Below are 24,974 nucleotides of genomic sequence, written 5' to 3'. Positions count from 1 at the left end.
CACACACACACACACACACACACACACACACACACACACACACACACCATAAAAAATGGGTGTTGCCATACTAACTAGAACAAGAGTAATCAGTTAAGGTGGGCTATTATCAGCAGGAGAAAAAAAAACTTTTGTAATGATAATCAGGATGGCCCATTTCCAACAGTTGACAAGAAGGTGTGAATAACAGTGGGGGGAAAAAAATTAGCATGGGGAAATAGGTTTTACTTTGTGTAATGACCCATTCACTCAGTCTTTATTCAAGTCTAATTTAATGGTGTCCAGTTTGCAAATTAATTCCAATTCTGCAGTTTCTTGTTGGAGCCTGTTTTTGAAGTTTTTTTATTTGGAGTATTGCGACTTTGAGGTCTGTAATTGAGTGACCAGGGAGGTTGAAGTGTTCTACTAGTTTTTGAATGTTATAATTCTTGATGTCTGATATGTGTCCATTTATTATTTTGCGGAGAGGTTTCATGGTGTGTATAGAGCATTTTCTCCTAAGTTCTGAGGGAGGAACCCTAGGAGAAGGTTTGAGCTGATCATTCTATTATCTGTTTTCTTCATTAATAAAACCAAACTCCAGGATGGGTCCAGTTTGGAGTTTGTGTAGAGCAAGTTGGGGAAAGTTAAATGTTCACACTCCCTAACCCAGGGAGAATCAGTTAAAAGTTCATTCAAGAAACGGCAGAGTTGGGTCAAATATTTGACCCATCTGTTTAAGGGGAAAAAATTCATAGGCAGGAGTTGTAGACCAAGCTGGATGAGCAAGCATCTCAGAGAGGTGATTAAGAAAAAGCAGAAAGCCTACAAGGAATGGAAGATGGGAGTGATCAGCAAGGAAAGCTACCTTTATAGAGGTCAGAACATGTAGGGATAAAGTGAGACAGGCCAAAAGCCATGTAGAGTTGGACCTTGCAAAGGGAATTAAAACCAATAGTAAAAGGTGCTATAGCCATATAAATAAGAAGAAAACAAAGAAAGAAGTGGGACCGCTAAACTCTGAGGATGGAGTGGAGATTAAGGATAATCTAGGCATGGCCCAATATCTAAACAAATACTTTGCCTCAGTCTTTAATGAGGCTAATGAGGAGCTTAGGGATAATGGTAGGATGACAAATGGGAATGAGGATATGGAGGTAGATATTACCACATCCGAGGTAGAAGCCAAACTCAAACAGCTTAATGGGACTAAATCGGGGGGCCCAGATAACTTTCATCCAAGAATATTAAAGGAACTGGCACATGAAATTGCAAGCCCTTTAGCAAGCATTTTTAATGCATCTGTAAACTCGGGTTGTACCGTATGACTGGAGAATTGCTAACATAGTTCCTATCTTTAAGAAAGGGAAAAAAGGTGATCCGGGCAACTATAGGCCTGTTAGTTTGACATCTGTAGTATGCAAGGTCTTGGAAAAATTTTTGAAGGAGAAAGTAGTTAAGGACATTGAGGTCAACGGTAATTGGGACAAATTACAACATAGTTTTACAAAAGGTAGATCGTGCCAAACCAACCTGATCTCCTTCTTTGAGAAGGTAACAGATTTTGTAGGCAAAGGAAATGCAGTGGATCTAATTTACCTCGATTTCAGTAAGGCATTCGATACAGTTCCACATGGGGATTATTAGCTAAATTGGAAAAGATGGGGATCAATATGAAAATTGAAAGGTGGATAAGGAACTGGTTAAAGGGGAGACTACAACGAGTCGTACTGAAAGGTGAACTGTCAGGCTGGAGGGAGGTTACTAGTGGAGTTCCTCAGGGATCGGTTTTGGGACCAATCTTATTTAATCTTTTTATTACTGACCTTGGCACAAAAAGTGGGAATGTGCTAATAAAGTTTGCGGATGACACAAAGCTGGGAGGTATTGCCAATTCAGAGAAGGACCGGGATATCATACAGGAAGATCTGGATGACCTTGTAAACTGGAGTAATAGTAATAGGATGAAGTTTAATAGTGAAAAGTGCAAGGTCATGCATTTAGGGATTAATAACCAGAATTATTGTTATAAGCTGGGGACGCATCAGTTGGAAGTAACAGAGGAGAAGGACCTCGGAGTATTGGTTGATCACGGGATGACTATGAGCCGCCAATGTGATGTGGCTGTGAAAAAAGTGAATGCGGTCTTGGGATGCATCAGGTGAGGTATTTCCAGTAGAGATAAGGAGGTGTTAGTACCGTTATACAAGGCACTGGTGAGACCTCATCTGGAATACCGTGTGCAGTTCTGGCCTCCCATGTTTAATAAGGATGAATTCAAACTGGAATAGGTACAGAGAAGGGCTACTAGGATGATCCGAGGAATGGGAAACCTGTCTTATGAAAGGAGATTCAAAGAGCTTGGCTTGTTTAGCCTAACCAAAAGAAGGCTGAGGGGAGATATGATTGCTCTCTACAAATATATCAGAGGAATAAATACCAGGGAGAGAGAGGAATTATTTAAGCTCAGTACCAGTGTGGACACAAGAACAAATGGATATAAACTGGCCATCAGGAAGTTAAGACTTGAAATTAGACGAAGGTTTCTAACCATCAGAGGAGTGAAGTTCTGGAACAGCCTTCCAAGGGGAGTAGTGGGGGCAAAAGACATAACTGGCTTCAAGACTAAGCTTGATAAGCTTATGGAGGGGATGGCATAATGAGATTGGTCTCTGACTATTAGCGGTAAATATGCCCAATGGCTTGTGATGGGATGTTAGATGGGGTGGGATCTGAGTTACTACAGAGAAATCTTTCCTGGGTGTCTGGCTGGTGAGTCTTGCCCACATGCTCAGGGTTTAGCTGATTGCCATATTTGGGGTGGGGAAGGAATCTTCCTCCAGAGCAGATTGGCAGAGGCCTTGGGGTTTTTTTGCCTTCCTCTGCAGCATGGGGCACGGGTCACTTGTTGGAAGATTCTCTGCACCTTGAAGTCTTTAAACCATGATTTGAGCACTTCAGTGGCTCAGACACAGGTTTGATACAGGAGTGGGTGGGTGAGATTCTGTAGCCTGCGTTGTGCAGGAGGTCAGACTAGATGATCATAATGGTCCTTTCTGACCTTAAAGTCTATGATTCTATGTGAAATTGATGGATGAAGCAAAGGGTATCATTTAATGGCTTCCTCATTTTTCTAAAACAGCTTGTGGTGTGTAGCATGTAAAATGCTGTGTCAAAAAACATTCAAAATAAATGCTGTCAAAATAAATGTCTAAGGCTTGGTCTACACTTACCCCCAAGTCGAAGTAAGGTACGCAAATTCAGCTACATGAATAACGTAGCTGAATTCGACATACCTTACTTCGAACTTACCGCGGTTCAGACGCGGTCCACACGCGGCAGGCAGGCTCCCCGTCGACTCCGCGGTACTCCTCTCGTTGAGCTGGAGTACCGCAGTCGACGGGGATCACTTCCTGGTTCAATTTATCGCGTCCAGACCAGACGCGATAAATCGAACTCTGAACTTCGATCCCCAGCCGCCGAACTAGCGCGGCAGTGTAGACCAGCCCTAAGATGGCAGTCAGACTGAAGTGCTTCAAATGGCATTTTAACGTCATTCAATCAGTGCTAACTAGCAGGACCAGAAGCAGCAACTATTTCCAGTTAAATCCCCTGGCCTTTCTAGACTGCACAACTATAGTGTATGTGCTTCTCTGAATTTTGGTACTTATGAAAGTTAGATTGATAGTACTAGTTACAACTCTGGCATTGTAGAGGCTTCCCACACAGAGCTCGTTTAATGTACCTCAGTCTTTGGCTCCCTCTGTTATTCCAGTCCTAGGTTTCTTCTGAGCAGAGCCTGCCAGCTGTGATGAAAACCTTGTTGGCACAACAAAAAATGTGGTAGTTTAACATGCTTGGTATGAAACTTTTCAAATGCTGGATTAAAAATTATAAATTTAAATAATCTATTACCACAGTAGTTCTCTGATTCTCAGTCTCTACTGGGCTTCTGGAACCACTCTTTTTTTTCTTTGGGGGAGCACTCCGTCCCCTCAAACTGTCTCCCCAGAACCTGTTCACTCTGAGTTGTGGGGGATGGGGCTGTGGGACTCCCACTCCAGTACACGTTTCCCAAACTTGATTCATAAGAAAAAATTAATCACTGTTGGAGATTGAATTGCCACCTGCATACAGTGTACTTTCAGGCCAAACCTGTAGTGCCTCCATAGCTGTTGGTAACCCTGTGTCTACTGCAGAGCTGTTATTGAGAGACATGAAAGGGACTTTTTAAAAAATGATGGTAGGGTATCCAAAATATTACAGCAGACCAGATGATTATTTGGCATTAACTTCAAAACTTTTTCTAAAAAATCTTCTATGTTTAACTCTTTTTACTTTATTTAAATTTTCTCAACCCCCCCCCCCCCCCTTAAATAATAAACCCTGTAGGAAAACCTCATTAACTTTGGATCAGTGTACTTTTGTATATCTGGCATACAAACCCTGGGTCTGTCATCATCTGATCTTCAACATGCAAAATAGTATCTTCTAGTAGTAAACTGGCTTTTTATCAATACATTTTTTGTTCAGTTGCTTGCAGAATTTAGTAGTTCCCCTAAGGTTTTCTCATCATTAGTACTAATTAAGCAAGGTTCTACAGAATGCATATATAAGTAAAGCTTATGTAGTAGACTAGAGGTTCTCAAACCATAGTCTAGAGACCCCAAAAATCCATTATGACTTTCTGCAATGTCTGGATTTTTCTCGAGTGGGTTGTCCATGTTGTAGAAGTTGGGTCCAGTTTTTTCCTCTCAAACTAGAAAAATGTTCCTGCTTCAGAAAACTTAGCTGCTGCAGCCGTCATAGCTAGTTAAGAAATGAGTTGTGCTGTACTAAATTACAAAGGAATAATTTCCCTTTATTCTGATGATGATATAAACAACAAAAGTATAATTATTGGATTTGACCTCCAGAACCCATGAAATCTACTGAATCCCATTTGGTGATATTTTTTTTAAATGTACGTTATGGATTGGAAGCATTGCTAGAGCAACCTTTAGTAGAAATGATGGTACTGCATTGTGCATCAAAATAAAAAGGATTTTCTTGTATGCAAGTAGGACTAGAATTAGGCCAGATCACACTGGGTTGACAACCTGGTACTTTTTTAAAGTTGTCATCTTCCTCTCCTAAACTGGAGAAACATAGGTCTCTTGCTATTCTGGTTGTGCAGACAATCTTGAAAATGTCATCAGAGTGTACCAGTGCAGTGATGTCTACCTGAGTCTGCAGAGAGCCTGAAACAATAGCTTTGAGTTATGAATTGCCTCTTATCTCTATGGAGTGTTATCTTAAATGACTATTGGTGATAATTTTCATGTCTGTGTTGACTATTTCATAGCCTGTAAGGAAGGAGAGGCATAACCGTAATGTGAAGATCTGAACTGGCTACAGAATAGTGCCTTATTTTGGTGCCCCATGTGGGGGTTATTTGGGGGAGTTTTTCCCCTCCCATCTGATTGTGGAGCCAAAAAGTCAGATAAAGAGTGAAATTGGGAGCATGGCGATGGTGGCATCAGAGCCTCACTGAAACAGGAACCAATCCTACGGAGCTCAGTGGGGCATCCAAACCCAAGTAACTTAGCAGAGCCCAGGGCCAGTTTAAGGGGAACCTTCACATGAAGATATCCCATGGCCACAACCCCAGCAGAGGCTGTACTGTCGGTGGTATCCTGCTCATTACCAGACTGGTGGAAGAAGTGGCAGGTTGGCACTTCCCTCCCAACCCCCCCAGCAGAGTACTGCTTTAGTCTAGTAGTGAGTGTGGGGCCAGGTGTCTTGCGCTTTGGCTCTAATGGCTGCTGCTTCTCCCTCTGCTGGAGACTGCCTCCGATAGCATCATTTTCCTGTCTCAAAGCTGTCCACAAGTCCAGCCATGGTAAACCAAAGGCTAACAAACTAGTGAAGAGAAGCCTACTGAAAGATTTTGCTTTCTCTCTGGTGTCTTCTGACAGAATCAGTTTACCTTATGCCCTCTGAGTAGAGCTTACTGTTGCCTACCCAAGATATATCCAACTCAACAGGGTCCTCTCTTAGGACTAGGTAGTCAGGATCCAGGTACCAGATCCAAGAATCCTGCTACATCAACCTGGGAGGTTCTGCAGCTCGTACAATTGATCTCTTGCACAGACACAGTGCAGTGGGTCTTCACTGCGTGAGACTTCCCTAGGTATTGCTCCTATCTACTTGGGATCGCCAGGAAAAGTGAATTATTCCCTCCTCCCTTGAAATCTTCAAAATGGTGTTTTAACAGCAAAGATCCTGGCCCTTGCCACAGAGAAACCGCTAACAGATCTTTCTCCATTGAGGGTGACTACATATACTTTGTTTTGGATAGGAGCCTTTTGTGGGAGCACTTACTTCACAGGCCAAACAGTCTTCATCAGAGAAGGAAGTTGGTTACACTTGAGCTGCATGAGCAGTATAATATGAAGTCTTGTCGCTCATCTGACATTCAGATCTGCTTTTCTGCAGAGTAACAATCATGTATTTTTAAAGCATACACATCAGGAGTGTCTTTGGAGTCCCATACTCAATGTGGAATCCCTTAGAATCCTCCCATGGGCAGAACAGAAGAAACTGAGTGATTGAATTACATCTAGGACAAAATCACTGAGTCGACTGGCTGATCTGCCAAACCCTCTGTAAGGGAGTGGAAACTAAATCAGAGAACTGCAGACCTGATATTCAGGGAACGGGGACTCCACAGGTTGATTTTGCTTCAAGCATCAGGAAACTAAACTGTTTTCCATCAAGCTCTTAGGACAAGATGGCGTTGAGGACAGAAGCACTCATTCATGTGGTCCAGCTGCCTGATAGATATCTTTTCACCTTTCTCTCTGCTGGCTTAAGTGGCTGGGTAAATATGGGAGGACAATGCTAATATCCTCAGAGCTTCCTACTAGTTGCCTATTACCACCTTGAAATGTCAACTACATGGATGCTGCCAGAATCCAAAGACGTTCAAGCTAGCGGCCTGGAACTTTGAAAGCTAAACCTGTTAAACTTTAGGTAGTCTTACCAGCTAGCAGTCTACTTAAGTGCAGGAAGAAACTTACTTCTAAGAATTACTACACGATATGGGATGTCTTTTTGTATGGTCCTTCTCATGGAAGCAGTGGCAATTTTCTACTGGAGGTCTATTAAATTGACCCAAGCATCTACTCTCTTCATGTACAGGGGTGTCCATGAGACTACAATTTGGAGGTAGAGATTACTAGGAATTGGCAAATGAGAAGGGGAGGAAGGTATAGGAAAGAAGTTAGAGTATTTTACAGAATCCAGTGACCAAAGGTGGCATCGGTGGAGGAAGACCCATCCGTTTTCTGGTGACAGGTGGGTGAGTATACAGACAACAAGGTTGTGGCTTTACAGATTGAGAGGATAGATAGGAGCTAATCCCACATGACAAAGGAGGTTGTTATTGATCTTGTGGAATATGCCCTGTTTCATGAAGAAAATTTTTGTTAGAACAAAACAACAATTATGGAAATCTATAGAATGACTATCTAGAGTGTCATTTTAGAGCAGTGGTGTGCAACCTGCAGCCCGCGGGCTGCATGCAACCCATTAGGGTAAGCTGATTGCGGGCCGCCAGACATTTTGCAGACATTGAACGTCCGCAGGCACGGCCCCCCGCAGCTCCCAGTGGCCGTGGTTCATTGTTTCTGGACAATGGGAGCTACGGGAAGCTGCAGGCTGCCTACCACTGTTTTAGAGGCTCTGTGACTCCTATGCCCTGAACAGAGGGCAAATTGGGCAGTTTATGCTAATTCCTAGTAAAATCTATCTCCAAATTAATGGATTTGTAGAGACAAATGCATGACAATCTATTAAGTGAAGGTCCTCTCCCTCTTTTGTATGTTGTTTGTTTGCCTGTTAGAGTTTAGAAGACTAGAGATTTTGTTTGTCTGATTCGTACTCTTCTTGGTGTTGAATCTTTGAAAGTTTCTCCTGGAATTGTGGTGGAATTTCCCCCCAATTATACATGGGGGGGGGGGGGGGGGGAATGTGTCCAAATTTTTCCAGCACAATTCTATCCAAGACCATTGTATGTATCTAATCAGTATTAATCTCCACTTTGGAGGGCAATGGCTTCCATTATTGAGAAGATACATTTATAGGCAAGAATAAAACCTGTCTTGTTTACTTAGCCTTGAATGATTCTTTTTAATGGGTCATTTGAACCAGGATTCCCAGAATACTTGTGAAACTGACATTTTGGAATAAAGGAATGTATTACAGCCGTCTCTTCCCAAATTTGGGGCTTGTGGTGAGCTGCTTATAGAGGGATGGGTTATAGCCTATTTATTAAAAAGTATGGTTTACTATACAATTGACAGAGTTCATACATTATAGTTCCTTAACTTTTAGCTAAGTGGTTACTTACACCAGAGCTACAAGTGAGCAGCCTATACAAATGAATGGTTTAGATCTATCTAGTAGCAAACTCTGAATTATAATTTAAATTGTCTGACTAGCACTTCTTCGGTTTGAGCTAAAGTTTAATTTTGCATGGATTATGGGTATCGTACTAGCAGTTAAGTTTGAGAAGTGGTTTCTATAAAAAAGAAAAATACCTTGGTTTCTGCTTGTCATAATTTTAGCAAAAACAATCCTTTTAGAGTGAAATTCTATATGCTTTGTCTCAGTAACTTTTATTTTTTGTATGACAAATGTAGATAGACTTTGGAATGCAAAAATTGATCCTTTTAATTGTGGCTTTGCATGCATGAATATGGCTTTGTTTTAAAACTTGCAACTCTGTATGTCAGTATACACTTTAAGTCATAATAGGGTCCCTTCCAGTTCTATGATTCGACTTGCAGATGGGGCCATATGGCAGGATTGTGGGGAGGATCTTGTAGTCTGTCATATATAGTGAGTGGAAGGTTTTGTGGTTGTTGGGGACGCTACTCATTCGGGATTCAAATCTGCATTTCTTGGACCCTTGAACATTTCACTGAGTTCAGAGGGAACATTGGGAGAGCAGAATTGGACTGTTGGTTATGATTCCAAATCGTTATTGGCATCATATCTTTCTTCTACTCACCTGATTTGTGTTTTGTAATCCTGTACTACGCTATGCAAATAAGTGTAGAGAAGAAAAAAAATTAGCTAGAATTTCTTAACAATAGAGTGATGACCTAGTACTACTTACTGTAGGTCCATTCACCATAATTTTTTCTCCATGGTTGTCTGAAATGTGTGGCTCTGAAGGCATACAAGGACTTACCACAAAGAAATACTAGTTAGCCCACTATATAGCTATTACAGGGTAAATAGAAATCATCCTCTGTTCATGTTGGTTGTTGCTCTGTAATTTTAAATTTAAAAGTGGAATAAATGAAGGAAAACACAAAATGAACGCTATTTTACTGAAATTACTGAAAGCCAAGCTGTATAAAAATAAGAGAATTCCCTCATTTTCCTTCTCTCATTCTCTCCCTATAGTTCAGCAAGGCTTTTCCTTGGGAATAAGTGCAATCAATTTTTTGCATTGTATTAAAAACTAAATTGGGAGTGAGTTCTAGGATTCCCTCAAGGCATACATAAATGGCATTTAGTCTGGATGTAAGGGCTAACAGTGCTCTTGGCCAGAAAAGAAGGAAAGTGGTTGGAAGGGGGAGGAATGAAAGGAAGAAGGGAAATGAGTCAAAGGTATTTTTTTCAACTTTGAAGGTGCCTTAGGTGGGCAGGATGGGGAAAGACTGGACTTGTGCTGCTTTTGAATGCATTGTTGATACATGTTGAAAGCTTTAAACATTTTCTAAAAAAAGGAAAACACTGTTTTTTTTCCCCTTCCCCCCCCCCCCAGAAGTAAACAGCTGTAGAATGTCATATTTGTGCAGCACCTAGCATAAGTGGGGGCATGACTTGGTTGGCCTCTAGGCACTACAAATGTTATGTAACAATATAACAGTAGAGATTTGCCTATTTATACTGAGTGAATTTGTGCTGTGATGCAGAGAGCCTCTATAAGACACTCCTACACTACTCAGGCTCCGCATATGGGTTGCCAAAGGGTGAAGTGGGCAGAACAGCAGTGTATCTTACATGCACTGCAGAAGAGGCACCTTTTCCCTGCAATATTGTGGGCTCTTACTTGTCACGGGGATGGGCGGGGGCTGTACGTGGGATTTGATTTGATTTTTCTGCCTTTGGAACCATTTGGCTTTTATGTTCCTGGGGGGTTCTGAGCATTCCATCTTTGGGATGACTTCTGTTTGTAATTCACGAGCCAGCTTTCCTTGGTTTATGGAATCACAAGTCTCCATCTGCTATTTTTATATTGGTATTGATTGATGTAGTCATAATGCCAACAAAGCACAGACAAAAAATAACAATGATGCTTCCTTAGAAGAACATGACAATACTTGTATGGTACCACAAGGGCCTAGCTGAAGGAGATGCTCCCTTGCACTTCATTCTCCTCCATGTTTTCCCTTATCAATTACAGAGCTAGAAGCTATCAACTTGGTGGTCTTAGGAAGCAGTTAATGCATCTGCAGCTCTTCAGTCACTTCTCACCGTTACCATTATTTTTGAAGGCTCATTTGATTCTTTTGATGTTAAATTTGACTTTTAACTAATAGTCTCCCAGATTGAAATTTAGCTGGAAACAATAAAGAAACTTCCACGTTAGGAGAACATATTGATTTAGGAATGGAAGAATAGCGGTAGGTTGCTAACCAATGTCTTAATTAGCGATAATCCCTTGGAAAATAAGGAATTTAGAAATCTTCAGAAAGCATCTAATATTCACATATTGAGTCTGCCATTGGCATGTAGGAGGAGAGCCAACTAACTTTTTTATTGCTGTCATTAAATTCTTTGCTAGACTTTGATCCTTTCTTTCAAACATCAAAAAACCCCAGATACCCAAAAGAGGTTCTGTATCTAAATCTTCAGAAAAATCTTTTGTTGGCCAAGTTTTGTTTTGTGTGGGGTTTTTTTTTAAGAGGTTTTAAAGTTAGGCTCCTTACTCCCTAATTAGCCTTAGGAACTAAATTTTGACAATCTTGGCTGTAGTGTTTATAGCCTTCTATGACGGAGAGCAAGAGTGGCAGTTAGTCTGAAAAAATAATGAAGGGGTGGGTGGGGAGAAGGAAGATTTCCAGGCATATCAAAAACTACCCATACTACTACTGCATTTGATTCTTCTGCTCCTGTTCTCTTCCCTGCCAAGCTTAGATTGATTCATTTAAAAGCATTCTGGGTTTTTTTTTTTTACTTGGGTGATTTGGGGCTGGGAGGGATCTATTTGGCTTCCCACTGCAACATATTCTTCTCTTCTACCCTCTCTCATGCCACCTAGGCATTGGGCTTTACTGGTGCTTTTTGTGGCTATAGTTGCTCATAAATGAGATTTATTTCCTTTTCTGCATTTCAGCTAGCAACTATGCATCGGTTTCATCCTGAACATGTCCATTCAACGTGGAAATTAGCTATCTTGTCTGTTCAGTGGCCTGTGAGAAATGAGTTTGATCTGTCCAATTCCCAACGAACAGATGTTCCAAGTGACAGCACCTCCACAATTTGCACTAATTGGCAGTTTCAGTAGAGAGGCCAGTGAATGAATGGGTATGAAGCCCAGACTACCGGCTCATCTCTAGAGGTGGTCCTTTCAGGCTAGGGTTGAAGTGTATTAGTGGGGTGTGTGGAACAAGATTGCGGTCTCCCTCCCCTTTCTGTATCTGGTCTGGTGATATATAGAGGATTTCAGTCTCCAGGACTGTCAGTCCAGCTCCTTGCACCAGCATTAAAGTCACTTAAAATAGACATTTACCAAAGCCAAATTTCTGTCGTTCTAATAAGACCCAACAGGCTGTAGGGCAGTGTTGATTGATGGACTTGTGGCTCTCAGAGCACCTGAGGTAAGCATTAATCAGCTGTATCACATGGTCTGTTGTCTTACTGCTTAATCACTTGCCTGATGTCCTTTTTGACACAGTACAGTTTGTTACTGACTGCTTGATTACAACTTTCCATTGTTCAAACAGATTTATTTCAACTGTAGAAATACATTTTATATGTGCAACCGAAACATGACCCCCTCAAAGGTTAATCATATGGTGGCTTAAAAACGGTATGTAAGAACTCTTATAGCTCCTGTGATTTTTTTCCTATGGATAAATTATGCATGAGAGAGAGTTTATATTAAAACAAAACATACTTCAAATACTTGTGGAAAGGTAGACTGTCAAGCTAGTTAGACACAAATTACTTTGTGTATTATATCACACAGCCCAAGCAAACTTTTTTTTTCCAAACCACAAATTAAACTTACTTAGATGTGTACTGGCATTTATGCTATCGACTGTTCTGAGCAAAAAGCATTGAAATAATTGTCACTATGCCAGTGTGCTGTCTGTCATAGTCAGGACTGGTGGGGGAAGTGGAGCTTTGCAAATGCTCTCGGAGGTTATTTTGCTTGATGGTAAATAATCAATTTGATTAGAATGCTGAGCTTGTACTTCATTTTATTTTTCATTGTGCTATCAAACTCAGTTTTTCACAGTACGACTGTAATAGCTGTAAATAGATACTGTTGTGTATATACTATGGACGGAGAATTCAAGCCAAGATGCAGCTATATGCTTTAATAAAGGGGGAGAGGTGTAAATTTTTCCCCTCACTCCCAGCAGATGAACATCTGTATGGATGGTAGTTTGCTTCTGCATTGGTTTTCTCCCTGCAATGTCTTTGAAGGTCAGAGATCTGAGAATCAGTTTCATTGGTTTGTGCTCATGCTCTTTATTTTAAAAAAAAGTTTTTAATGGTACATTAATTTTTAGACCTTGAACTACTGATTTTATTGGCCAAGGTATGCCTTTAAGAAGGAAAAAATGTATAGCATGGGAGTAATGCTAGTCAAAGTTTGTACAGCTAACAGTAACAAAATCTCCTCAGGTAAGACAGGATTTTCAGTTTTAATAACCTGGCCCTTCACCAGACGTAGTAATATTTCTCCTTCAGCAGCAGAAGGCTGAGGGTATAAATTGAATCCAAGTAGATGAATAGCTGCCATCAGTTTAGTTATGCTGTACTAGAATCCACAGGGCAGCAAACAGTAGCTGAGACAGCAGTTCAATTAAGATTGTGGTACAAATAAATCCATTGCTATGTTATATAGGTTTCTGGTTGTAAACCTCTTTCTTGGGGCAGAGAGAGTTGACGTGTCAGTGCGATGCTGAACTGCTTTGACATAGTTTTCTGCAAAAAGCAGCTTGGCTAGGATACTTCTACAAAAACAACCAGTCCTGAGAAATCATCTTGCCCTGTCCCGTTTTCACCTAAAACAATGCCAGACCATATTCACTAACCTTGCTTATCGACCATTAATCTGCCTCTGGAAGTGCTGTCGTGCTTTCCCAGCCCACATAGCTGGAGGAGGAGGGTTCCTCTGGGGTCAGGTGCCCCCAAGGAGGTCCACCCTGGTGGAATGCCTGTATTGGCCACACCCCTCCTTTTTGCTGCTTCCAGCTGTGGCCAAGCAGCCTGTGCTGCTCCTATGAGCAGACTGTTCTGTAGGAGTGGGTTTGTGTGTGTGTGTGTGAGAGAGTGTGGTGTTTTGTTGTTTCCCCTGCCCATCCTCCCAGCTCATGTGCCTCAGGGAGGGTGTTCTCTTGGGGTCTGGGACACCCAAGGCTGAAGGTTCCCTCTGAAGTCTGGGAAAATGCTATGGGAGGGGCCCTGGCTGGGTCTTGCCACCCTGTCCTGATACCTCTGGCTGGTCAGGCTCCATTTTTCATGGAACTGTTTGTTGTGGGGGTCTTTCAATAGCAATGGGGAAGAAAAACACTTTAAAAAGTAGGAAACTAATGTAAATCCACCCAAATTGGTAGAGTCGGAAGCAAGCGTAAACTACAACCGACTAGATGTAAAGTTTGATAGTGTGTTCCCTTTTAAGTTTATGGCTCTACAATTTCAAAGATTGAGTGTAAACTGGTACTCTGCTGTTATCCTGAATCTGCATGCAAAGTGCCAAGGGCCTCTGCTGCTGCTTAGTGTTCCACCAAGTAGCAGTAGTTTTTAAAACAAGACTAGTCAGATTCCCCTGTGGGGAGCAAGAAACTATAAAGGATTGTGTCTATTCCTTGCCACTGCTTGGGAGGTCTAAGTGCCTAATTTTAGACATCCGAGTTAGAAAATGTTCCGTGGTTTGTACAGTCAAATCACATATCAGTGGGTAATTGTTTCTTCTAAAAAAAAAAAAACCCACAACTTGGGCAGAATCTTAATTATAGGGATTTACATATTCTCTCGCTATTGGCACAAAGGAAATTTTCCTTGCTGAATGGGTGCAATTCCATCTACGTCTGCCGTATGTAAGCTTTCATTGGCGGGTAGGGAGGGAATCCAGTCGTTAGTCACTAAGATGATAATATGAACATGAAAAGAATGTAAAAGGATGCAGTGCTGTTTAAGTACGTGAAAAGATGGCTTCAGTGCCTCTGGTTGCTCAGAGCTTTTCCCAATTGTATTAAAGTGAAAACTGACCAATATGTTGTCATTTTATTTTGCTACCATTCAGAAAGTGGAGCATGGTATTAAACTGACAGTTACAATAGTATCACTTACTGATTCTTGGAAAGCTTCTGAGCAACTGCATAATCGTGCACTGAATTTTGTTCACTGGGGGAGGAGAGCCCAAAATGAGGCAGCTGGGGTGGTAGTGGGAAAAATACTATGACATCAGCCGAGAGCCTGTGGGGAGTGATACCACTGTCAATCATAGCAGCAGGGAGACTCTAGGTCTGCAGGGGGAGTTTTCCTCTTTTCAGATAAGGGTAAGAAGCTCCACATTTCCATCCTACTAGTCTGTAAGAGACAGAAACCCTGAAGGAATCCCTGCATCTTCCCCTTCTCTCCCCTCCAGTAGTTTAGAGAGGGTGGTGCTCAGCTTTTCACGAGGGAGTTGCCTCTGGATAGTAGTTGTAGTTTCTGTGATTAAGTGTCTGGTACACTTTTCAAGGCCTTTCAATATACTAACTTGATAATGATGCTCACTGTTCCTAACCCACTCTCCCTTTCTTCCCTTCAGATGTCTTTTATGTTTGATCAGAGGGCTTTCTGGTTTAAGGGTTAACCTCATTATAAAGTGACTGCTTTTTCTTCCATCTCTACTCACATCTGTTACAAACATGCCTAGCATTTCAAGACAGAAAATGCCTTGGTTCACGAGAACAACCCTAGATAGAAAGCATGTTGTGTATTTGGCTTTTGTAGTTTTGGTAATATATTTTTAATTTTCCTGTTGCTCAGGGAGTTTGGAGGTCTTTACCGTGAGTACTAATTTGCTTTGAATTAACCCTGGGAAATCCAAACTACCATACTAAAGGGGACAATGGGTAGAACAGAATCAAACTGTAAAAGAAATCAATCAGCAATATCCTGTGGCATATTATTCATACACCATGTGGTCAAATTTTTCTTACTACCTTCCCAGTTTGAGCTCTCTGCTTTGACATTTGGGTGCATCGTAATGTAGAAGGTAGAGTTGAACTGAAAAACATTTCAAATGTCTGAACAAAGGTACCGTCTGCAGGAGGAATATTGTGCAGCCACAAAAGTACATTTTCAGTAAATCGATTGGGTGGGGGGCTTGCATATCATGATCTCTTGATGCAACTCTGCCTAGGAATAGGAACTCCATGCTGTTTTAGTCCATTTGAAGCAACTGACTTATCCTGGCATAGGTAGAATGTTAAATATTTTTCTAACTGCACTCTTTAGGAGAATTGTAATAGCCAAGTTCCAAACCCTGATTATCATTCTGGCAGTAAAATGTCCTGTTCATAAGTGAATGTGTTTTACATAGTCCTTGATTTCTGCTTTTGCTCCTCAGTATCGAATTCGACCGGGACTGTGACTATTTTGCTATTGCCGGGGTGACAAAGAAGATTAAAGTCTACGAGTACGGCACTGTCATTCAGGACGCAGTGGACATTCATTACCCTGAGAATGAAATGACCTGTAATTCCAAAATCAGGTATGCATTGCCTTTGCCTTGTGTCCCAGCATGCTATGTTTTAATTAGTGTCCCTTACACACAATAAAAAGAACATCGCTTTCTTTATCCTTTGCACTGTGCTGGTGAAGGGGAGATGGAAAAGTTATATTAGAGCTTTATTTGTATACAAAGTTGTGGTGGGCAGTTCAGGCACTGTCTCAGTTCACATAAAATTACAGACTGTAATGTCAGATCCTCACACGCAGACATTGTATTTAAAAATACCCAAAGATTTATTGCCATAGCTAGTGGAGAAGGGGCATGTGGTGCAATTGAATGATTCTCTCTTTCTTGAGAGAGCTGTATTCAGCAAAAAACTACTCTGTAAAGAGTTTATAAACAGCATGGTCAAAATTCCAGATGAAGGAATTGATCTGGGCTGAGGAGGATATATGTAACTGGAAAGGAGAGGAAAGGCAGTATGGTTTAGGGAGGAGACTTCAGAATAAAGATATTGCACAGTGGGCATCACTGTGGTTCAGGGGTTGGGAAGGATGGGAGTATAATTTAATTTGCACCATATTTGTTCCAGAGCCTGTAACCATTGTTTGTTCAGATGCCATTTCATTTGAGGAAGTGGGTTGTCAGAGGCTGTTTGGCTCTTCAGATTCTCTATGAAAAGAGGCTTAGTGAAGGAAATATTAATGGCAGTATCTCTTCATAATGTCAGAAATACTATGTGGATTGCTCAGTGCTCTGACCCACTGCTTCTACAGGTGCTGAAACCATTGTTACTGCAGAGGCTCATTATGGTTGGTGTGAATGATGATCTCTCACCAGCCACCCATTGAAAGATTCCCTCTCAACATGAAAAAAAAGACCTCCCCCTCCATTGGTATGGAGCGGCAGTAGCCATTCTAGGGAATGAATGCTAGTGGAAGAATTGCGCTGATATATAATGAATTTGTCATAGGGGGTGTTTATCCCATTCTATGATTTTTCAAGGAAGGGACTAACAAAGAGTTCATTAGAGAAAGGCAGAAATAGTAGAGGAGTGAGGATGGTCTCTGAGATGAAGAGGAAGCTTGTGTTATCTCTCTTCCAAACTTAACCTGTTCTAGAGGGGAAGTGCCCGGAGCTTAGACCAGAAAGAAAAGAGGAACTGGGAAATTGTCCTGCTTATACAGAAGGACTTACCTTCTTACAGGAGACCTATTTAACTAGGTACAGTTCCTTTTTTGTCTCGACTTAAGCAGCACGTGCTTTATCGTTCTGCTTTTTCTTTTTCAGCAGATTGAGGAAAACACTCAATTATTCTTTATTTTACCATTTGTAGTGTAATCGTATTATTTCCAAACATTCATTTTTATTAAAAATGACCTGCTGAGCCACAGGTGGGGAGGAATAGTTCTTCTTCGAGTGCTTGCTCATATCGATTCCAATTAAGTGTGCGCACGCCGCGTGCACGATCGTCGGAGAATTTTCTACCCTAGCAACACCCGGTGGGTCGGCTGTGGAGCCCCCTGGAGTGGCGCCTTCATGGCGCTGGATACATACCCCAGCCGACCCAGCGCCCCCTCAGTTCCTTCTTACTGCCCGTGACGGTCGTTGGAACTGTGGAGCGCAGCATAGCTGTTCTCCACTCTCCCTAGCTTTACTCGTTAGTTCTTGTAGATAGTAGTTTTGTTGTTAATAGTTTTATAGAGTAGTTATAAATAGTTAGCGGGGGTAAAGGGGGCTTTTATCCCCCCCCTTTTTTCCCCCGGCGCGCAGCCGGGCTCATGCCCAAGGCTCCTGGCTTTAAGCCGTGCGCGACCTGTGCTAAGCCTATGCCAATCGGAGACCCTCACGACTCTTGTCTGAAGTGTCTAGGGGAGTCTCACCAGACGGACAAGTGTAAGATCTGCAAGGCTTTCAGGCCCAGGACCAAAAAGGAGCGGGAATTTAGACTTAAGCAGCTCCTTATGGAGGCGGCACTTAGCCCAGATCCTCCTTTGGCGCGCCAAGTTCCGGCACCGAGCGCCTCGGTGCACAGCGCCCCGGCGGCGCCCTCGGGTACTGCACCACAAGGAAACACGGATAAGGCCCCACAGCACCGTCCTCCGTCGGCACCGCATCCGCCGCAAGCCCCTCGGCGCCGTTCCCTGTCTCCGGGACATAAAAGACCCCGTAAGACCCAGGACACTGCCGTACAACAGGCACCGGCTCCCCCCGAACTGGTGGTGGAGTCGCGTCTGGCTTCGGAGCGCCAGAGTGTGCAGGCATCATCGACACCGTTGACTCCGGCACCGGTTGTAGGGTCGTTGAGTCCGGTGCGGACTGGCTCCCCGCCTCGTCCTGTGGTTGAGCCCTGTCTCCCCTCTACGCCGGAGACATTTGCGACGGCGAAGGACCTCATCGCCCTCACGGAGCCGGCGCCATCTCAGACCGCGGCACCGCATCTGCTCCGCACGGTGCAATCCAGGAGCAAGCCTGCCCTGATACGCCCTCCATCTCCGAGCGTGGACTCGCGGCACCGCTCCCGGTCTCGGAGCAGGTCCCGACGCCGCTTGCAGTCCCGGCACCGGTCTTCATCTCGGCGCCGGTCGTACTCGCGGCCCAGATCTTCCTCCCGGCACCGGTCCACTTCCCGGCACCGACCCGAGCATCGGTACCGGCCAGAGTCCAGACGCAGTTCCCGGCACCGGTATGAGTGGCGCTCCCGTTCGCCAGGCCGCTCCCGGCACAGAGTCTACAGACGGTCTTCGTCTTCGCGATCCAGATCGGGATCCCGGTACCGGCATGGCCATCGGCACTGTTCTTGATCCCGGTTCCGCTCCCCGGCACCGCGCAGAGACCGCTTGCCTGTGGACTGGCACCGCTCGACACCGTTCCAGGACGAGCCTCTGCAATCACGCTCGGCACAGCCCTGGCCCTCAAGATCGGCGTCTCGTTCATCGGAAGGGGCCTCCCGATCAGCATACCCTGCTCAGGGTCAGGCTGCGGACGACTTGGGCCATTGGCAGGAGGGGGCAGAGGATCCTAGACAGGACCCTGCACATTGGTCTTTCTGGACCCCATGGGCATATCACCAGGCACAAGGGGCTCCACCAGCGGCCTCTCGCTCAGCACACTCTGAGCCCAGGGTACCTGAGGCCACCATCACCCGTCCTCCCCCAGGGGGCATGGAGGCTCCTGTGCCAACACCCACGCAGGTCCCAGACCCTGGTGCAGGGGATCCTGCACATCAGGGACCCTTGGAGCCGGACCCACCTTTGGATCCTTTACCCCCTGAGCCGGCGTCCTCATCTTCCCCAGATGAGGCGGTGGCGGGCACAATAACCTCAGGCCCATCTCCAATAGACCTCCGTGCCCACCAAGACCTGCTACGTAGGGTGGCACGGAACATGGACCTACAGGTAGAGGAGATAGTGGAGGTGGAGGACCCAGTGGTGAGCATCCTCTCAGCTGATGCCCCATCCTGGGTGGCGTTGCCCATTATTCGCACGATCCAGGCTAATGCTAATGCCATATGGCAAATCCCGGCCTCCATCCCTCCCACTGCCAGAGGTGTAGAGACGAAATACTTTGTCCCCTCTAAAGACCATGAGTCCTCTACACACACCCTCCGCCGTGTTCACTAGTAGTCTCCTCAGTGAACGCAAGAGAGCGCCATGGTCAGCAGGCGGCAGCACCCAAATCGAAGGATGCCAAACGCTTCGATTTGTTTGGACGTAAGGTTTACTCAGCGGGGGGTCTGCAGCTCAGAGCCACAAACCAACAGGCGCTCTTGAGTCGGTACAATTACAACTCATGGAATTCCATGGGTAAATTTAAAGAGTTGGTCCCCCAGGACTCGAGAGAGGAGTTTGGGGCCCTAGTGGAGGAAGGTAAAAAGGTGGCTAGGACCTCCTTACAGGCCTCCCTGGACATAGCGGATTTTGCCGCCAGGACACTAGCATCCGGGATAGCCATGAGACGCGTCTCCTGGCTTCAGGTATCGGGGTTATCGCCAGTACTGCAGCAGACCCTGCAAGATCTGCCATTCGAGGGCCAAGGGTTGTTCTCGGACAAGACGGACTCTCGGTTGCAGAGCCTCAAGGACTCCAGAACCATCATGCGCTCCCTGAGGATGAATGTCCCAGGACCCCAGCGCAGGCCCTTTAGGCCCCAGCCACAGAGGTTCTACCCTCCTGCTCCTCGTCCAAGACAGGACTTCCCCAGAAGGCGGGGGTGAGGTGGTAGAAGGAGGTCGACCGGCCCCCAACCTGGTCAGAACCAAGGCCCTCCTAGACCACGTTCAGGGCCTAGGCAAAATTTTTGAAGGTGCGCTCGAGTACGGCGTACTAGCCACTACCCAGGATCCATTCCCTTTATTTCGGGATCGCCTCTCCCGTTTCCACCGTGCTTGGTCCCTTATAATCTCGGACCATTGGGTCCTTTGCACGGTGGAGAGGGGATACGCTCTCCAGTTTTCTTCGTTTTCCCCCCCCCCACCCCCCGTCCCTCTTCAGGGACCTGCTCATGAGCATCTCCTTACACAGGAGGTTTTGGGGCTCCTTTCTATGGGGGCCATAGAGGAGGTTCCATCAGAGTTAAGGGGCAGGGGGGTTTTACTCCCGCTACTTCCTGATCCCCAAGGCAAAAGGGGGTCTGCGACCCATTTTAGATTTACGCGGACTCAACAAATTCATAGTAAAGTTGAAGTTCCGCATGGTCTCCTTGGGGACCATCATCCCTTCCCTGGATCCTGGAGACTGGTACGCCGCCCTCGACATGAAGGATGCATATTTTCATATAGCAATCTACCCTCCACACAGGCACTTCCTTCGATTTGTAGTAAACAACGTGCACTACCAATTTGCCGTCCTTCCCTTTGGCTTGTCCACAGCTCTGAGAGTGTTCATCAAATGTCTGGCTGTCGTGGCAGCATACCTTCGTCGACAAAGGATACAGGTGTTCCCGTATCTAGATGACTGGCTGGTGCGCGGCCACACCAGGGAGCAAGTTCAAGCCCACATCCAGATAACACTACAAACATTCCACGAGTTAGGCATCTTACTCAACAAAGAAAAGTCCACTCTGGAGCCAACCCAGAGAATAGAGTTTATCGGGGCAGTCTTAGACTCCAGACTCGCCCGAGCTCTTCTGCCAGACACTCGGTTTCACACCATCACAAACATCATCCACGGACTCCAGGTCTTCCCGATTACCACGATAAGGACGTGCCTCGACCTGTTAGGACACATGGCCTCTTGCACTTATGTAACCAGGCATGCCAGACTTCGGCTTCGCCCACTTCAGGCCTGGGTGTCATCGGTGTATCGTCCTTATTGGGACAACCTGAACATGGTGGTCACGGTTCCGAACTCGGTCTTGACCTCTCTCACCTGGTGGCTGGACCACAAGGTGGTTTGCGCAGGAGTGCCGTTTCACGCCCCACAACTCTCCCTGTACCTGGTCACGGACGCTTCATCTCTAGGTTGGGGCGCTCACCTCGGGGAGCACCATACACAGGGCCTGTGGACCGCATCCCAACTAGCTCTGCACATCAATGTTCGAGAGCTGATGGCAGTGCGCCTAGCCTGTCAGGCATTTCTCGGTCTCCTACATGGCCGTTGCGTGTCAGTCCTCACAGACAACACCACGGCCACGTTCTACATCAACAAGCAAGGAGGAGCCCGGTCGTCTCTCCTATGACAAGAGGCCATTCGCCTGTGGGAGTTCTGCATTGCCCACTCGATACATCTCATGGCATCGTTCCTCCCTGGAGTCCAGAATGCTCTAGCGGACCGTCTCAGCAGATCCTTCCAGACGCACGAGTGGTCGATTCGCCCAGATATCATCCATTCCATCTTCCAGAGGTGGGGATTTCCCCAGGTCGACCTGTTCGCCTCACGCGCCAACAGGAAGTGCCACGTGTTCTGCTCCCTCCAAGGGCGATCTCCGGGCTCCCTGTCGGACGCTTTCCTGCTATCGTGGAAAGACCAGCTGTTCTACGCTTTCCCTCCATTTCCACTGGTCCACAGGGTACTGCTCAAGCTACGCAGAGACAAGGCACATATGATTCTAGTCGCTCCAGCTTGGCCAAGACAGCACTGGTACACCACACTTCTGGAGCTATTGGTACAGACTCCGATCACGCTTCCATTGTGCCAGAACTTGATCTCTCAGGACCACGGCCGACTCTGTCACCCTGACCTACAATACACTGGAAGTGACATACATTTAAAGAGCTTTAAAGTGCTTAAAGTCTCCCTTGTTACCCCCATGGCTAGGAGCCTTGCCTACTCAATTCCCCTCCATTGTTCCTCCTCCAGTGCCCCCATCCCACTGAGATATACCTAGTCCTCGGTGTGATTTTCCCCTCCTCCCCCCCCCATGCACATGCATTTCCTATGGGCTTGTTAGCATCTACATGAAGGAGGTCCCATTTTGGTGGTCATCGTAAGATCTGCCGGAGCAGAACATCCTTCCTGGACTCCTGATGCCTCAACTCAATTTAATTGTTTGTGCTTGCTTACTAACATGCACAAAAAAGCCCAGGGAAATTCCCAAACAAACTGTTGGAATTTTGGTTGAAAATATTTCCATAGAATCCAGTTAACACCTTAAAATTATATTTTAATACAAAAATTCTAAGCCTTTCAAAAACATACATTAAAGTCTGGGGGGGAATTGGAAGGATCAAACCAATTCATCACAATAGGATAAATCTTCATCTATCGGTCGTCTTACTGAACTTATTCTGACTGCCCAGCCTATATTTTTACCTTCTAAAATTAACAAAAACACATGCAAAACTAAAAATATCAAATGTAATTATAAAATCCCATTGTCTATCCATGGGAACAGTTTCCAAAAGAACACTAACACATACTACAGTGTTACAACAGGAAGCTATGGATGTTACACAATACAAATTTTCGCCTACAACCTCACACTACATAATCAGTACACTTCATAACTGTAAACAGTCAATCCAATTCTATTCAGACAAATATTCTTCTACTGCAACATATTGTATTACTACGAGAAAACATACAGAATTCTGACAGAATGGGACTATATTCCTTTCAAAACCCAGTGTTTGCTAGGCATTGTACAAATGTACAAGAAGGCATTCTCTGATCCAAAGACTAGTGGTATTAAAAAACACAGGTTAGGGCGAAGGGGAGCAACATGCTGGTGAAGTGTTCAAGAGGTGGTGTTTGGGCCTATCATAGAAAAGACATAGTAGAACCATCTTTAACTACTGTGATATTCTTTACAGAGATCAATAAAACCAGTCTTTTGAGAGAAATCAGCATTGATTGGTCTAGAACCTCTAGCATTGAGGTTTATATTTTAAACCCAACTGTTTTAAATGTTCATTGGCTTGCCATTTTCTCCCCCTAAGAAAATCAATTGTTTCCACCTTCCTGGGTGGGCTGTATAAATTGGTAGATGATTGACGGATTATAGAACTATGGGGAACTGGTTGGTTCCATAAACTGTTTCTTACCAGGCTTTAAAACATTATGATTTTCTAAAGGTATGGAATTTTCATAAGGACAATAACTTTTTTTGGTGGAAATGTTAGCATAATGTCACTGAAACTCAGTTTCAACAGGTTTGTTTGGGAATCTAGCAGTGGATTAGGTGCTCTTATTGCACTTCAAGCAGAAAGAGAGCTTTAAAGTGTATTTGATGTTTTTCTGTTCCTCTGAGACTACTTCCAAACTGAACTCGCTACTTCTAAATTTGATAATCTAACCCTGACAATCTTCTCAGTAGAAGGTAATTGTTTGCTCTCGCTTCTCTGCCAGCCTTCAGTGAAGAGAGAGCCACATTAACACATTTAGGGATGTCTACCATGTCATCTTTGTGTATGAGATGAGATGCTTTTCACAGCTTCAAGATTTTTCCTTTTCCCTCATATGCTATATTTATATATGTGCGTGTACACCCAGAGCTGTGACCAAATTAAAATGTAAAGTAAAGTTCCCTGGCACTCTGTAAGCGTGGGTGGGAGGAGAAGGTCCCTTTATTTCATTTCCTTGCTCTGTTTCCCCCCTTCCTCCTAAACAAATGCATTTGTCAATTGGCAGCTCCTTAACCCATCAGCTCCCTCCAGCATGGGGGTGCTATTAGTTCTGATAGATGTTTGGTGATCATTGACCAAATGCTCTCTTGGTGTGCCCATTAACTATGCCATCACTCACTCTTACACTGTGGCACAGATAATAAATTGCTATTCTAAATTGCTTGGCTTGGAGGAACATTGGTGTAGTGAAGACCACACTTGTATTGTTTGGTAAGGTATTATCCAAAAACATCCATATTTAATAAAAACCTAAAAAAGTGGAACCTGCTTTACAATAAGCTCTGATTTAATGCATCTTCATAGTTTAAGTAGAGAGAACGATTGTCCAAACCCAGGTTCTGATTTGCCGGTTGGGTCTTTTTTAGATGTCACAACCATACACCAACTGTAATGCTGTGTGGTTGGGACCTCACCAAAAAGAGCTGGAAATTTCTGTTCTGTTAAAAAAAAGAATTCTTTTTTAAGTTCTTAAAACCAGGATGAGGGCACCTGGTGGCATTATCCTTGTTGCTACTCTTTTCTTCCTAGGAACTATATTTTGTAGTGGAAAAGCTATGTTACAGAATGTTCTCATCCCCAAGTTGTTTTTAGACATTTGTGCATATATGTATAAGTAAGCCATACTCTAATACAGGGGTTCTCACAACAAAAATTTTTGTGGCCTCAGAGTGCGGCCACCAACTCTTGCTGGTGGCCACTTTGACAATTTTTCCTAAACCTCTTAACTTCAGGAAAAACAAATATGCACATATACGTGTCCAAATCATTGTAGTTTATTTATGTAGGGTTTGTTTCAAACTCAATATTAAAAATAAAGTACAGTTCTCTCTATTCTTTACTGGACTCAAACAGAATAGAAACAAAAATAAGGTCCTTTGCACGTTTTTTGTCTTTTGTTGTTGTTGCTTCTTTTCCTTTTTTTGGTTACTTTTTTTAAAGACTTGCTAGCTAGTAAGTCTGCCGCTGTGAAAA

The 24,974-nt window shown here is 44.2% G+C and overlaps 1 protein-coding gene across 2 annotated transcripts in view; it reads left to right on the top strand.

Annotated features, from left to right (window-relative positions):
• Positions 1-24,974, top strand: part of LOC112107355 (E3 ubiquitin-protein ligase COP1) — a 216,343-nt gene that overhangs the window by 80,471 nt on the left and 110,898 nt on the right. For both annotated transcript variants that reach the window (XM_026655574.2, XM_026655573.2), the window contains exon 12: positions 15,833-15,976. In XM_026655574.2, the coding sequence (XP_026511359.1) occupies positions 15,833-15,976 (144 nt within the window). The remainder of the gene's footprint in view (positions 1-15,832; positions 15,977-24,974) is intronic.

The sequence above is a fragment of the Terrapene carolina genome, unplaced genomic scaffold (assembly GCF_002925995.2).
Source record: "Terrapene carolina triunguis isolate 2854851 unplaced genomic scaffold, T_m_triunguis-2.0 Scaffold210, whole genome shotgun sequence".
NCBI classification, from domain to species: Eukaryota; Metazoa; Chordata; order Testudines; family Emydidae; genus Terrapene; species Terrapene triunguis.
This window is presented reverse-complemented; position numbering and strand designations above follow the sequence as displayed.